Source organism: Mirounga leonina, unplaced genomic scaffold (genome assembly GCF_011800145.1).
Source record: "Mirounga leonina isolate KUSES-001 unplaced genomic scaffold, KU_Mleo_1.0 Mir_127, whole genome shotgun sequence".
In the NCBI taxonomy this organism is placed as follows: Eukaryota; Metazoa; Chordata; class Mammalia; order Carnivora; family Phocidae; genus Mirounga; species Mirounga leonina.
Genome location: NW_023270316.1, coordinates 12653584 through 12669012, shown reverse-complemented (window position 1 = coordinate 12669012; position 15429 = coordinate 12653584). Strand labels below are relative to the sequence as shown.

Below are 15429 nucleotides of genomic sequence, written 5' to 3'. Positions count from 1 at the left end.
AGGCCAGAACCAGGGCAGTGACCGTGCGGAGAAAGACAGGAAAAGGTTTGATGTTTTTAGGAGGGAGAATGGGAAGGACTTGGTAAAGGATTCAAAACATGGGGGAATCTGGAGTGTTCTCTTGGTTTTCCTGTCCCGAGTAACTGGCTGGTGGCGGCACCATCCTGAGGTTAGAGAATCTCAGGGTGGCCCCAGTTGAGGCAGGGAACGTGGGGTTCCCACCCGGACTCACTGCATCTCAGGCTCTTTAGGAAGCCTTTGCAGGGCATGGAAATGTAGATGTGAAGGTGAGCAGCGCATGGATAGCAAGCCCGCCCCTAGGAAGTGAGTGTTGAGGACCACTGCTGTTCCTGGATGTCCTTGTGCCCATCTTATTACCTTTATCTGTCTGGAAACGTCCTTCCCTTGAGATTCTTCCCCACCTGCCGTGAAGAATGAATTCCTCCATTAATGCTTTATTTAAACTCCCAACTCTTTACCCTCGCAACTCTCCACCGTGAGAGCTATGATAGGAAAGGAATCTTCAACAGCATGTGTTAAAGATGGTCAAGCAGACTTTATTCAGGACCACTGTGACTGGGGTAGGGTCCCCTGTGGTGGGGTTTTCGGTGGGGGAGAGACTGAGCTAAACTCCGAAGACAGTTTGGGCAAGCAGGGATTTCTAGCCAAGGGGCAGGGTCAGAGGATGGGAACATATGAAGAGGAAACATCAGGGTAAGTCAGGTTCTGGCTGAACCAACCTGACAGCCTTCTGTGCTGAAGACGGGGTGATCTGATACCACCTGGGGATGATGAGAGATGAGGAACCCAGTGTCGAGGGTGACCAGACATCCAAGGTGTAGGGGTTCTGGTTAGGCTGACTTAGCAGGGTTTTTGCTAAAGCTGGCTTTCAATAAGGAAGTTCACAGGTCAAGGAGAAGGCTCAGGGGCCTGAAGAAAGGTTGGTCAAGCGAAGCATCTTTGTCAGACCCCAGCAGAGCAGGGTCCATGTCTAATTCTCACCCAGCTCTCCAGGATGGAGCAGAGTAGGGGGCGCATGGCAGATACTTACTTTTAAGTGAAAGGGGTGAGTCAAACAAATGCACAGTGGTGACTGTATGACATTTATTGAATGGGCCCTGGTCTATTGGTCATCTAGTGACATTAAGAAGAAAACCACAGGCCCCCTGAAGGAGCTCCTGTTGATCTATTCCCCTCCGTTTCGCCAGTCTCACATCTAAGATAACATATACATCTCCTACTCCAGAATCCCTAAGTATTTCAGCTGCGTGATGCTTTCCTAGAGCTTTTTCTTTCATCCCGAGAACCCAATTGAAATCATGAAATAAATAGCAAAATGGGGACAATAAGAAAGAGAACGAAATGAAGCCCCGCAAGCCAAGGCGATCTTCATTTCGGAAAGGCAGGCGCGGTGGGACGCATGCGCACTTGTCTCCTCCCCCCCCCCCCCCCCCCCCCCCCAGCAACTGGCGGCTCACCTGTGGAAGCACAGCGACGCTCTGGAGGCGCTGGAGACGGGCATCAGGGGCTCGCGGCGGCTGGAGAACTTGTGCCGAGACTTCGAGCTGCAGAAGGTGTGCTACCTGCCGCTCAACACCTTCCTCCTGCGCCCGCTGCACCGGCTCATGCACTACAAGCAGGTCCTGGAGCGACTGTGCAAGCACCACCCGCCCCACCACGCCGACTTCCGGGACTGCCGGGGTGAGCCGGGGGCGGGGCCGCCGTGACCCCGCCTTCTGTTACCTCTGGGTCTCTCCGCGGAGGAAGTGCGCCGGGCCCCTAGGCCCTCCCTTCTTTGATCTTGGCTGGTGTGCCCCACTTAGAGTCAGCCCCCCTCTCCCCCCAAGCCTTCCTCTTCCCACATGGTTGAAACTCCCCACTCCCCCCTTGGGTCGGCTGCGGAAAATGGCCTCTTATAATCAGTCCTTCTGCTAATTGCTGCTGGGCGCTTGTAATGTGCTGGTCACCTTAAGAAGCACTTCACCTGCATTGACTCCTGATATTCACGGCAGGGGTGAGCTCATTTTACATATAGGGGCCGCTGAGACCAGAGAGGTTACATGCCCGGAGTCACACAGCTGGAAAGCAAATGGCTCGGAGCCCAAACCCAGACCCCATGTTCTTGACCATCCTGGCCTCCTGTCATGATGATATTACTCCCTGTCGCTGGCTCAGCACCACGCCCTCAGGTACAGAGCCGGGTATCTTAGTAATACTGACGCCTTTACTCCCTTCAACAACCAGCAACTCCAACAACAGTAAGAACTGTTACCCCATTTTACAGATGAGATACCTGGGCCACTGGTACCTCTCTCCTAAAGTATTATAAACACCTCCCGTCTATGTCCTCTTTTTCTAAATGTACCTCTTACTCATTTGCTTATAAGCTGGGTGACACTGGATTCCCTCAGGCTACAGTCAAAACATCATGCTCTGGCCCCTGACCAGTCTCATGCAGCACATACGCATTGAGCACCTGCTGTGTACTAGGCATACGAGAGGGAATAACGCAGATGTGGCCCCACTCACAGGACCGACTAGTGGGTACAGAGGGCAGGACGTCTGGGCAGTGACTGACCTATGACCTGACCCAGCCTTCGGGGCTCAGGGGGAGCTTTCTGAGGGAAAGGTTATTTTAAGTTTAGATCTAATGTATAAAATATAGGAGTTTTCCTGGATAGAGTTGGGAATAGCATGTACAGAGGCCCACAGGGGACAGAGACTATGGAACATTCTAGAAAGTAGAAGTTCTGTGTAGAACACAGAGGGATAGCAGCAGAAACAAGACTGGCAAAGTAAGCAGAGACCAGATCTCATGGGGTCTCATAAACCCCACAAGACTGCAAGGAAGAGCAAAGGGAAGACGGGGGAGGGTTTTAAGGAGGGAAATGGGGATGTGGGGCTTGTTGCAGAAAAATCAATCCTTTGGTATCTAGGATATGTAGACAAATCTTATAGATTAGTTTTTTTATATTTTAAAAATTTTTTAAGATTTATTTCTTTGAGAGAGTGTGCATGAGCAGGAGGAGAGAGAAGCAGATTCCCAACTGAGCATGGAGCCAGATGCGGGGCTCGATCCCACCACCCTGAGATCATGACCTGAGCCAAAACCCAAAGTCAGACACTTAATCAGCTCTGCCACCCAGGCGCCCCCATTGACAAGTATTTCCTGACGAAAATACCTAAATGCTCAGCTACTGTGGATTGACGTAAACTAAACTTGCACTAATTGGGCATCAGCTCCTTTTCCATATCAGATACATACCCGCGTAAGGGAGATGTGCCCATACTACAGAATAAAGCAGCCTTTTGCAGTCATCTTGGTAAACGGTGTAATTGCTGCAGAAGGAAGAACCGGGGCGGGGGGGTGTTGTGCTGGAATGTCAGGTGCCCCAAAGTGTCACACTATCAGGGAGACTCTCTCACAGAAGGATCCCTCCTTTGTCCCACATTTTTCTGTGGCCCCCCTGTGCTCTGTTCTTTCCAGGTAACAGGAGGTGGGTAGAAACCTCTGCCCTGGGGACAGAATTCCAGGTCCCCTCCCGCTTACTCCCCTCCCGCTTGCCCCTCTGTGCCAGGTGCTTCCAGCCCAAGGACAGCTGTCTACCACATAGCCACGAAGGGGCCATTGACATTTCCAAAATGCACTTAGGAAACTCAAGTAAAGCAAATAAACACATAATGCAAATTTTTTTGTGAGAAATTTTTATTAGGAATAGCAGTGTTTTCCCCCAGGAGGATGGCTTCTAACTTAGTTCAGCTACTGGGGATGTTACCCAGAGGGCTGCTACCAGGGTGTGGGGGTGCGGGGGAGACCCTGGTCTACCATCCATCCTGGTGTTTCTGTGTCTGTTCGCTTCGTTAGCTGCTTTAGCAGAGATTACTGAGATGGTGGCACAGCTTCACGGTACGATGATCAAGATGGAGAATTTCCAGAAGTTGCACGAACTCAAGAAAGACTTGATTGGCATCGACAATCTCGTGATTCCAGGAAGGGTAAGCAGCTGCTGGAGGCCAAGCCAGGAAGGCAATGTTTAAGTGACTTAAATTTGAACCTTTTGAATACGGACTCTGGTTTAAGACACCCTCCTCCCGAGTGAAGTGGCTTCCTTCCAGCTGCACGGCAACTAGGAAGACACCTTGACCATGACCGTGTCACTCAAACCTGTGTTAGGAGGACATAAAGCAAGCCTTTGACCTCCTACTCTACTTTTTTTCCTTACTGGTTGATTGGCTAATTTACTTTCCTCCTACCATATTCTGAGAGGCTTTGAGATAGCTTATTTTACCTTTTAAAAGTTAGGTAAATGGAAATGGAAGATAAGGGAAAACTTTTTTTTTTTTAAACAATGGGGTAAAATGGTGATACAAAGGCACAGGAAAATTAGCGCCCCAAAGCACGTAAATTCCCGTGTAAGGATGAAAAGAATTTTTAAAAGATGAAGTTTTCTGTGCATAATATAATTTTAATTTAGAATTAAAATAACGTTTTAGCCAGAACGTGATTCTCGGAGAGATGCGCTTTCACTTAAGCTGTTAACCTTCACCCGCCCTCCCTGTGTGCACACACTCCTTCCAGGCCAGGGGCGTGTGAAAATACAGGGCAGCTTGCTTGCTTTCAGTTCTTTTCCTAGGAAGCCATCATTGCCCAGGGATCAAAAAAATATTAGGTGGTACATCCACTCTGTCTATGGGATCTTTATCCCTAGAGCTGCCCCATTCCAAAGTATGCATCACCCAGGCTCCAAAGAAAATTTTGGTGCCTTTGGCCTGCTGCACAGCTGCCTTAATCTTTTTTTTTTTTTTAAGAGTTTATTTGAGAGAGAGAGAGAGAGAGCACACTTGCCTGCATGTGTGAGCAGGGGAGAGGGGCAGAGGGAGAGATTGATTCTCCAGGAGACTCCTCACGGAGTGCTGAGCCCGACGCAGGGCTCGATCTCACGGCCCTGAGATCACGACCTGAGCCGCCCACCCCCAGAGCTGCCTCGTCTTCAGACAGGTGCTGTGTCTGGTACGCCAGGCGCTTTCCTTCTCGTCTGCCAGGCAGGTGCCCCAGAAACTTTGTAACGTAGGGAAGACGAGGGAACCTCCCCGTGTATTTGGGTCTCTCTGACAGGGAGCCTAATTACAAGGCTGACCGGAAAACTAGTTGTGAAAGATTGTCAGGAGAGGACTATGTGGTGAATGCGGGGTGGGAATGAAAGCCGGGCTTGCTTCAGCTCTGCAGGGGAGAACATTCTGCCGGGCCTCAGCACGTAACAACCACGCTGACCCATCCACACGGAAGCCGTAGTAAAGGCCAGTGGAATCTGTGTGATTTTTCTCTTAACTTTGGATGTTCTAAAATCTGTAGGTGGCAGACAGACCACCTAGAAAGAATTTTTTAGCCCTGCATTGGACTTGCTGCTCCATGGGGAGTCTGCTTCTCCCTCTACCCACCCTACCCCCTGCGCTGTGCTCTCTCTCTCAAATAAATAAAATCTTAAAAATTTTTTTTTTTTTTAATTTTGAGGAAAGGTCCCCACTGGTGCTATAAAAAGAGGAGCAGATTGGAACAGGAGGCCCCAGGTTCAGGTCCTAGCTCCACCAGAGCTGGGTGTTTCAAACAACCAGAATGTTCTTCCTTTCTATAACATGGGCATCCTGTGCTCTCCCTTGTAGGCCAAAAGGATCAAATGAGATTTAATGTGTAAAAATAACACAACAAATGTGACTTATTTTCTCCTTCCCCCACCTATAGTTACTTAAAGAGATTAAGTCTACACTTAACTGTAATGGTAGTGATTCATAGCATAGCATCGTGGAAGACATTTAGCTAAATATGGGTTCTGTCACTCACTGGTCTTGGGCAGGCTTCTAAATCATTTTGCTCCTTAGTTTCTTTATCTGAAAAATGGGGATAATATTGAACCTACAGGCTCCCACAAGGTGCTGATAGAAGCACGCAGCTGATGTCAGGTACATACCACGTGCTCATGATTATTTATAAAGGCGAAGTTGGAAGTGGGGTGCTGGTTACTAACTGCTTCATATCCATATTCTTTTGTTCATCAACCAGCCTCAAGTCAACCCTGAATGAAATGGGAAGGAGGGACTCAGAGGCCCTCCGGGGAACAAGTTCTAAGATGGGGTAGTCCATATACCAAGGCTAATTGATTATCATTAATTAAATTATCAAATAACCTCATGGGTGGGAGGAAAGCTCTGATTTGTCTGTAAGTAGAATTTTAAAAATTGGGATTTAAAGGGGAGCAGATCATTTTAGAGACACCCCCTCGGCTACTGCAGCATAATTCTTAGCATGGCATAATCCTGCTCATCTTCCTGCTGGGGTCAGTCTTAGATAGTATCACATCCTGGAGGGCAGGATTTTTCCCCCAGGCATAAAGGCCACGAAACACTTTGGCCCGCATCAGCCCTCCTGATGGTGTTTATCCTAAGAACTGTGTGCCTGAGGGAGAGCTTTTCCTGGGCTGGCCTTCCTGTCGGAGGAACGCATTCAGAAAGGAAGCAGGGTCTGGAGGTGGGTGAGGTCCGTTTGGTTAAAACTCAGAGGTGTGGACTGGATTTCCCTCCGGAAGGAAGCAGCTTGCTCTTAAGGACATTCGAGGCCATCCCCCTCCCCATTGTGTGGTTTAAAAAGAAAAATTCTAGGCACGAGACCTTTTCCATCCGCAGCCTCAGACGTTGATGGCGGAGTCTGCAGCCCTTCTGCTCCCGGCTGCTGAAGCCCCCCGGAACATAGACGGGGCTCCCTTGTCTTCTTGCAGTGAGTGTCCCAGGGCACCACGTCTCCCGCACAGAAAACAGTCACGCTCCCTCAGAATTGTTAGAAAACACGTGTTCCAGCTGTGCAAGGTGGGAGCAGCAGGTTCAAGTCCCGAGCCCATCCTCGGCTGCCCGGCAGTGATGCCCCCCCTCCGACATCATTTCCTCCGGTCGCATTGTTGATGTCTGATAGCATCCATGCCTGCGAGGATTTATTATATGTTCCTTTGTTGGTCCCCAAAACACATCACTGGAACTGCCAGCAGACATGGTCTTTGATCCACATTTCATAAAAAAACAAAAGAGTTGAGTCAGGCTGTGCAAAAGTCTATAGAATCAAAATGAGTTGGCTGAATCCTTGGCTCAGTAGCTATTGTGAGCACAGAAAAGTCTGGTGGCAGGTGTTCTAGAAGTCTGTTGATACGTAGCAAACTATTCCGATGTGTAGTGGCTAAGGACAACTTTTCCAAATAGGTCATGGTTTTGCGAGTCAGGAATTGGGCAGGGTTCAGCCAGGTGATTCTTCTGCTCCCTGTGCATTGACAGGGGTCCCAGATGGGCTGGTCTGGAGGGTCCGAGGCTGTCATCTGGCAGGGACATCTGGAGGCTCAGCTGGGACTGTGCACCACAAAGCCCGTGAGAAGCCTGGCTGACCCTGGGTTCAGGGTTGTCTTAATGCTGTGTGCCGCTAAGGGTTCCAAGAGCAAGTTCCCAGGGACAAAGCAGAGGCTACTTTGACCCAGTCTTGGAAGTCACACAGTGTCAGGTCTACACTCATTGGTCAAATCAGTTCCCAGGCCACCCATATCTAAGGGAGGCAGACAGAGACCCCGCCTCTACGGGAATAATGTGAAAAACATTAATGAGCTTGCAGCCATGTTGTAGAAGCAGCACTACGGAGAGCAGCTCGGTGGTTCCGTAATAAGTTAACCGGAGAATTTCCATATGACCCAGCAATTCCACTCCTCAGTATATACCCAGAAGAATTGAAAACAGGTATTCAAACCAAAAAAACTTTTTTTTAGAAATATATGGGACAGCACTTCCTTTTTTTTTTTTTTAAGATTTTATTTATGTTTGAGAGAGAAAGAGGGAGAGCATGAGGAGAGGAGAGCGGGAGAGGGAGAAGCAGGCTTCCCGCGGAGCAGGGAGCCCGATGCGGGGCTCGATCCCAGGACCCTGGGATCATGACCTGAGCTGAAGGCAGACACTTAACCAGGTGCCCCCTCAAACAAAAACTTGAACATGAGTGTCCATAGCAACACTGTCCATAGTAGCCAGTAGGGAAAAAAAACCCAAGTGTCCATCCTCAGGTGAGTAGATAAACACAGTGTGACGTATCCATACAATGAAGTAGGCCCGGGAAGGAAGGGAGTTCTGATACATTCCCCAGTGTGGGTAAGACTTGAAAACACGCTGGGTGGATGAAGCCAGACACAAAAGGTCATATATGACAAGATTTGATTTATAGGAAATATCCAGAATGGGCAAATCCATAAAGAAAACGGATTGGTGGGAGCCAGGTGCTAGGGAAAGGGGGGAGTGGGGAGTGGCTGCCTAGTGGGCACGGGTTTCCTTTTGGGTGGTGAAAACATCCAGACCTAGATGGTAGCAATGCATACACTCTCTGAATGCACTAAAGGTCACAAACGGTCATTTTTATATGTATTTTACCACAATTTTTTAAAAATGATAGTTTTGGGTGGGGGGGTTAAGTGCCCCGAATGACCAGCGTCCTCTAGTTTATTAATCTGGGGGGAAGAATTTTAGACGCGCTTGCTTCTGGCTGTTTTATCCTAGAGCACAGTTCCTAGTTTCCAGGAACCAGAGCTGAGTCATGGAGCAGTTCCTGGGTTCGGGGTAACTCCTCTCTGGCTCATCTGTCGTCCCAGTGCCCTGCTGCCACTCTGCATGTGGCTGGGGCCCCTGCCACCCCCCTTGCAGCGGGAAGCCCGCCGGGCCCGGGGGTTGCGCGCAGAGCCGCGGAACCACACCGTCCGGGCCTCTGAGCGCTGGTTTCTGCGCGAGCGGAGCCCATCGGAGTCCCTGCCTTGTGGGTTCCTGGGAGGGACAGCAGTATTCGGTGAACAGTAACTGTGATGGCGGTGGTTCTCGCCACGAAAGGGAGCGTGGCATGAGGCCACCAGCATCTCCCCGCCAACCGCTGGGGTCTGCTTGCTCCGTAGGAATTCATTCGCCTGGGCAGCCTCAGCAAGCTCTCCGGCAAGGGGCTCCAGCAGCGCATGTTTTTCCTGGTAAGTGCCGACAGCCGGAGGTCTTCACAGCGATGGGGGACCCCACGGGGTCACAGGGCGGGCCCGGGCCACCCGGGAGGCAGGAGAAGCGGCCGGCGCGGCTCAGCCGGAGGGGCTGCGATCAGCGAGTTGCCACACAAGATCCTGAAAACACACGCTCTGCACCTGCTGTTTGAGCGGAGCCCATCCACCTCATCCGCACTTGTCCTTGCTCCTCTAGTTCAACGACGTCTTGCTGTACACGAGCAGGGGGCTGACGGCCTCGAATCAGTTTAAAGTCCATGGACAGCTCCCGCTGTATGGCATGACCGTGAGTATGCGCCATGGGCATGCGATCAGGGCCCCTCCCTGTGCACTGCCTGCAGGTGGCAGACCGAGCTAAAGGGAGCGGGAGACCGCCAGCTGAGGAAGGAGAAGGAGGGTCGTAACCAGGCACCTTAGGCCCCGTTCGGGTTCCCCAAGAGGGGCTCGGGACACGGCTCCTGGTGCACGTGAGATGTACGGGTAACTTCCTTCTAGAATCAAGTGAGGAAGCCAGCTGACGTGGCCATGAGGTATGCCTGGGCCCAGGGCCCCTGAAAGAGAGTCCTCACCACCCATGTGGCGAGGTGGAGCCCGGCCCTCGAGCGGGGAGCCCCCCGTCCGGCCCCAGAGATGCGCCCGTGGGCATCCGTGATGGTGGCCAGGACGCCAGTGCGCGGGATGGTTTCCCCGGCTTAGCCTCCCACTCTCCTCCGCCACCGGATACAGGGAAGTTTACGGGCTCTGCCAAAAAGCAGTTCAGTGCATTTGGGCCTTCCTTTCGGCTCTCTGAGTGTGATTTCTCTGACTCGGTTTCTCTGAGCCATAGCCAGTGTAGTGACCGTTTGAAAATGCGCCGAGTGTGCCGCTTGCCCCTTGGCAGTAACATGATGCGCACTCGTCCCACAGATCGAGGAAAGCGAGGACGAGTGGGGTGTACCCCACTGCCTAACCCTCCGGGGCCAGCGACAGTCCATCGTCGTGGCGGCCAGGTAACGCGGACACGCGCCCCTCGCCTGTCTGCCCCTTCCCCCGCCCTGCTCTGAAACCCTGCCGCCCGGCTCTTCAGCTGCAGGTCCGAGATGGAGAAGTGGGTTGAGGATATCCAAATGGCCATTGATTTGGCAGAGAAAAGCAGTGGCCCCACTCCCGAATTCCTCGCCAGCAGCCCCCCTGACAACAGTAAGTGGGCGGGCAGCCGTTCTGGTGCTGCTGGGCTCGCTGCGCCGGGAGCTGGCCATGGGAGCTGGCCATGGCGGGTGCGAGACAGCTCGGCTCACCCGGGGGGCAGGGGGGGGCATCCTGCTGCATTTAAAAATCACCCTCCCAGGTGGGTCCCGTCTCTGTGATTGACATTTGTGTGTGTGTGTTTTCCTAATTTTTTATTATATATGTACAAAATCATGTAATTGGAAGTTTATAGAAGAGAAAAAAGTCTCCCTAATCCAAGGACTTTAATATAGCTGCTGTTATCGATTTGACATGGCCTGTTTTTTCCCTATACGTGTTTTTTTCCCCCCGAGTTTTATTTAAATTCTAGTTAGTTAACATACAGTGCAATATTGTTTCAGGAGTAGAATTCACTGGTTCATCAGTTGCATGCAACACCCCGTGCTCATCACGGGTGCCCTCCTGAGTGCCCATCCCCCATCTAGCCCCTCCCCCGACCTCCCTCCCCCCACCCTGTTCGTTATCTATAGTTAAGAGTCTCGTATGGTTTGTCTCCCTCTCTTTTTTTCCCCTCCCCTGTGTTCGTATTTTGTTTCTTGAGTGAGATCATACGGTGTTTGTCTTTCTGACTGACTTCACTTAGCACAGTAACCCCCCTCCCAGGTACATCCACGTCCTTGCAAATGGCGAGATTTCATCCTTTGTGATGGCTGAGTAACATTCCATTGTCTACACATGCCACCACCTCTTTGTCCATTCATCGGTCAATAGACATCGGGGCTCTTTCCATAGTTTGGCTGTTGTTCATAGACATTTGTGTTTAATAAACCTAAAAACGAAGGAACTTCCGCTCCCTAAAAGTAAAACACCCCTTAGAACAGTGTGAGGGAGCGGGGAGCTCATCCTTTCGGGGCCAGCCCGGCCGACTGTCCCGTAGAGTGCCGGCAGTAGGGAGAGGAGCCGAGGCGTCGGCGCCCAGGTGTGTCGGGGGCTCCCTGGCAGAGGGGCTGGCGGGACACCCCCTCCCCCGGGGGGGGGCGGACGAGGAGATGGCTGCTAGTGCGACTCCCTGCTCGGGGGGTGCGTGGGGCTCCCCCGGTGCGCGCCGCCGGCTGTCCCGTCCCGTCCAGCACCTGGGAGGGTCTGGGACGGGGTCCCTCTCCTGGCGAGCGAGGACCCGCAGCGCCCTCTTCTGTCCCACCCCGCAGAGTCCCCGGACGAGGCCGCCGCGGCGGACCAGGAGTCGGAGGACGACCTGAGCGCCTCGCGCACGTCGCTGGAGCGCCAGGCCCCGCACCGCGGCAACACCATGGTGCACGTGTGCTGGCACCGCAACACCAGCGTGTCCATGGTGGACTTCAGCGTCGCCGTGGAGGTACGGCCCGAAGGCCGGCGGCCCTCTCCCGCGCTTGGCCGCGGGGCGGAAGACAGCTGCAGGCGGCGGGGGCGCTCGGGCGGCGGGGGCGGCGGGGGCGGGGCCGGCCGTGGTTCGTGGAAGAAGCCCCGGGGCCGGCCCCGACCCCACGGCCGGGTGCCATCCGGCAGAGGCGCTGGATCCCCTTCCGAAACCCTGAAAACCTCGCAGTCCCTAAACGGGCCTGGCCCAGAACCTGTCACACGAGCCCGAGCCAAGGACGGCGGTGGGCCGGCCCGCAGTGCTGGGGACGAGCCAGACATCGCCCAGGGACTGTCTGAGCGCGTTCTCTGGGGGTGACCCTCACGGTTCCACGGCGCGGCTTCTACTCAGTTTCCCCGCCACAGGGGGTGGCCTAAGCCCGCGCCTGTTTCTGAAAACGTTCTCGCGAGCACCTGGGTGACGTGCATGCCCTGGGTGACAGGTGCACCGCCGAGGGCTGGCAGTGAACGGCCCCTCCGCTCCGACCCCACAGGGACCGACGGACGGACGCTGTCCTTCTGCCCAGCTCGCTGTACTCAGCATCCTCCCTCCCTTCGCCCTTGGGAACTAGAGATCCTCCCAGGCACGGGGGGGCGGGGGGTGATCCTTCCAGCACGGAGGGAGCAGGGAAGACCCCTCCGCACATCTAGCCTGTGCAGCTGGTCCTAGGAAGCTGGAGGAAGTGGGTCCCCGAGGGAGAAGTGGTCTTTGCTTCACTTGGTACCGGCCTTCAAGGCCTGTGGTTAGGACTGTCGAGGCATGGGAAGCTGGTAGGCTTGAAACCTCTTTTGCGAGCCTGGGAGCGCTTAGGCCACTCAAGAGCAACCCCCCGGGTCGGGTAGGTCCCCGGGGCCCGGACACTGCAAGGCCAGCTCCTTTGGGGTGACCGACCTGCACAGTAGCCTGCATCAGGTGAGTGTCCAGAGCCAGTCGGCAGACCGGCCCACAGGCCAATCCAGCCCGGCCTCGCTTGGTCACAGCCCAGGCACTAGTGACCTTAAGTGGCTACGACACGTATCTGACTTTGCCGCTTGGCCCGATGAGCTCAGACTGCGTACTGTCCGGCCTGCTGAGGAAGTCTGCCGGCCCCCGGGGAGAGGGCCGTGAGCCCGGGGTGTGTGGGTTTAAGGTAGCAATAATGCGGGTGAGCCAAGCGTGGAATGGGCTCGTCTGTTCTTCTGCCAGTGCCCCCGCCCTTGCCAGGTCCCCCTCCCCAGGGCGACAGGGAGGGGTCGGCAGCTTCTTCCCTCCTGAGTCCTCTGCTGAGAGCTCCCCACACGGACCCTTTTCCCCTCGCGTGTCCTACGAGTGTTGGGGATATTTGGGGAAGATGTGAAGAGGTGCTGGGCACGACCCAAAGGTTGTGGGCAAGCCAAGAGCACTGGGGGTCCACATTAGACTTGGGGGTCTGCTGCTACAAGGGCCAGTGGAGCGTTCTTGTGTTTTCGATGGGAGCTGGCAGGTGCTGGAGGCCTGGGCAGAGGTGGGCAGGCTGGGTCCAGCGGAGGACCAGGAGGGAAGGGACAGCACGAAGAGGGAGAATCATGGTGGGGTCTCCGTGACTCTCCTGGGCTGCTGTAACACAGTCCCACCGAGTGGTTCACACGCGGGAAGCTTATCCCCTCGGGCTGCTAGAAGCTGAGGAAGGGACCTTCTGCGCCTCGCCCCCAGCTTCTGGTATTTGCCACCATCCTTGGTGTCTCTTGGCCTATAGACGCATCACCCCGATCTTGGCCTCCATCCCACTTGGTGTCCCTGTGTCTTCTTGTAAGGACACTGGTTACTGCCTTAGGGCCACTCCACTCCAGCAGGACCGCATCTGAACTCTGCCACCTGCAAAGACCCGATTTCCAAATAAGGTCCCATCCCCAGGTACCTGGGCTTTGGACTGGAACAATCTTTGGGGGGGGATGCAATCCGACCCAGAATAAAGACCAAGCAGCGATGTGAGCCAGGAAGAGGGCAGAGGCCTTCCCTCCGCTGGGGAGTCTAGGAGCAGAGGCCACCGCGGAGGCGGGGGGAGGCGTCGGCCGGTTGTGGGTCAAGGATGTTGACTGGTCCAGCCTCTAGAGAAGAGAGGCGGCAGGGCTTCGGGGCCCTGTGAGCTGAGAAGGGGACAGAAGTGTAGCTGAAGCGAAGCCAACGGGAGTGGGAGTTTGGGTGCAGCTGGTGACCCCGGAGGCCGCGAGGACAGTGGGGAGCGAGGAGAACTCCATTGAGGGAGTTGGACCGTGGGGCCCAGTGGGCCGAGCACGTTGTGGGACCTGCATCGAGAGCAGGATTTCCGGACTCCAGCTGGAGGGGGTGGGTTCGGTAGGAGCGCGCTCCGCTCCTTGCCTTCCCTGTGTCTCGGAATTATGTGTCACCCCCCCCCGTTCTGCTTTCTGCCCTCACCTGCTTGGCACGCAGCACCCCATTCTCTTGTTCGCCCGTGGGTGAGTGGCAGGCAGGGTGATGCGGGGGGCGGTCTCTGGGGGGGATGGGACGCTCTGCCTGGAGCTCGTGCTGGTTGCGGGACCCACAGGTCTATGGGTCTGTCCGCCTCCTGCGTTCTTTCAGCCTGAGGCACCGTTCGCTTCTGTCGGCCCCTCACAGAGAGAGACACTTAGCCTTCTCTCTCCTCCTGGCCCCAGGACCTTACTTACAGAAGTACCTTAAACACGCTCTGGGAGAACAAAGCAGACTCAGGTGTATTTTTAATTTTTTTTAATGTAGTAATTTGCCCATTTGACCACCAAGTTGTGAGACTGTCCCCAGCACCCTGCCTCAAAAGTCTCCATGGTGATGAGCGACCGGCTGCAGACAGGCGCTCTCACCGTCTCGTCGCCCCCCCCCCCGGGCCTCCGAGCTGGGGAGTTCAAGCAGGACGCCTGTGGAAGGCCTGTCTCTAGCAGGGAGTCCTCCTCCCGTGGGACCGACTCACAGGTGCCCGGCCCAGCCGGCCCGCGTTCCGGCCACGGCCACCAGAGGGCGCGCGGGGCCTGCCAGCGTGTTGTCCAGGAGTGACGGAGCCACTCTGGGGGAGCGCCAGGCTGTAGGGGAGGGGCCCTGGGTGAGATGCAGCACGGGGACGATCTGATTAACAACTGAGGTCACCACGGGGGGCATGTCCCTGTAAGAGGCGGTGGTAACTCAGGCTCAGAGAGTGCACCCCCGGGGGGGGGGTCACGCAGGAAGCCTCCCCCGCCGCCCAGGAGCGCCAGCAGCAGCCCCCTGGGCCGGCGCCCCTCACGCGCATGCTTGTCCTTCAGAATCAGCTGTCCGGGACTCTGCTGAGGAAGTTCAAGAACAGCAGCGGGTGGCAGAAGCTGTGGGTGGTGTTCACGAACTTCTGCCTGTTCTTCTACAAGTCTCCCCAGGTAAGCCCCGGTCCCAGGGCAGGGGGCCGCGAGGGGGGCAGCCTTCCCCCGGGGGGGCGGCGAACCGCCTGGTGGAGGCCACCTCCCCGGGACCCTGGGTTCCAGGGGACGGTGGACGCTGTCCGCGTGCGTGAGGAGCACTGCGGCCTGAGTGAACACGGGAGGGCGAGGACTGAGGTGAAGGCTCAGGGCCACCTCTCCACAGCCCCCTTCTGTTGACTCTGCCCAGGACACGCACCCCCTGGCCAGCCTCCCTCTGCTCGGCTACTCACTGACCATTCCCTCGGAGTCGGAGGACATCCACAAGGACTACGTGTTCAAGCTGCATTTCAAGTCCCACGTGTACTACTTCAGGGCTGAAAGCGAATATACGTTTGAAAGGTAATGACCCCCCCCGCCCACCCCCCACCCCCCGCATCTCCAGGAGAGCCCCCCTCCCATCTCCCGAGCGAGCCCAGTG

At 55.1% G+C, this 15429-nt stretch overlaps 1 protein-coding gene across 5 annotated transcripts in view; it reads left to right on the top strand.

The window, feature by feature from the left end:
* FARP1 (FERM, ARH/RhoGEF and pleckstrin domain protein 1) overlaps positions 1 to 15429 on the top strand; it is a 268577-nt gene that overhangs the window by 251282 nt on the left and 1866 nt on the right. For all 5 annotated transcript variants that reach the window (XM_035003155.1, XM_035003149.1, XM_035003150.1 and 2 more), the window contains exons 18-26: positions 1464 to 1701; positions 3866 to 3996; positions 8955 to 9023; positions 9244 to 9333; positions 9954 to 10036; positions 10114 to 10226; positions 11423 to 11589; positions 14862 to 14969; positions 15199 to 15350. In XM_035003155.1, the coding sequence (XP_034859046.1) occupies positions 1464 to 1701; positions 3866 to 3996; positions 8955 to 9023; positions 9244 to 9333; positions 9954 to 10036; positions 10114 to 10226; positions 11423 to 11589; positions 14862 to 14969; positions 15199 to 15350 (1151 nt within the window). The remainder of the gene's footprint in view (positions 1 to 1463; positions 1702 to 3865; positions 3997 to 8954; positions 9024 to 9243; positions 9334 to 9953; positions 10037 to 10113; positions 10227 to 11422; positions 11590 to 14861; positions 14970 to 15198; positions 15351 to 15429) is intronic.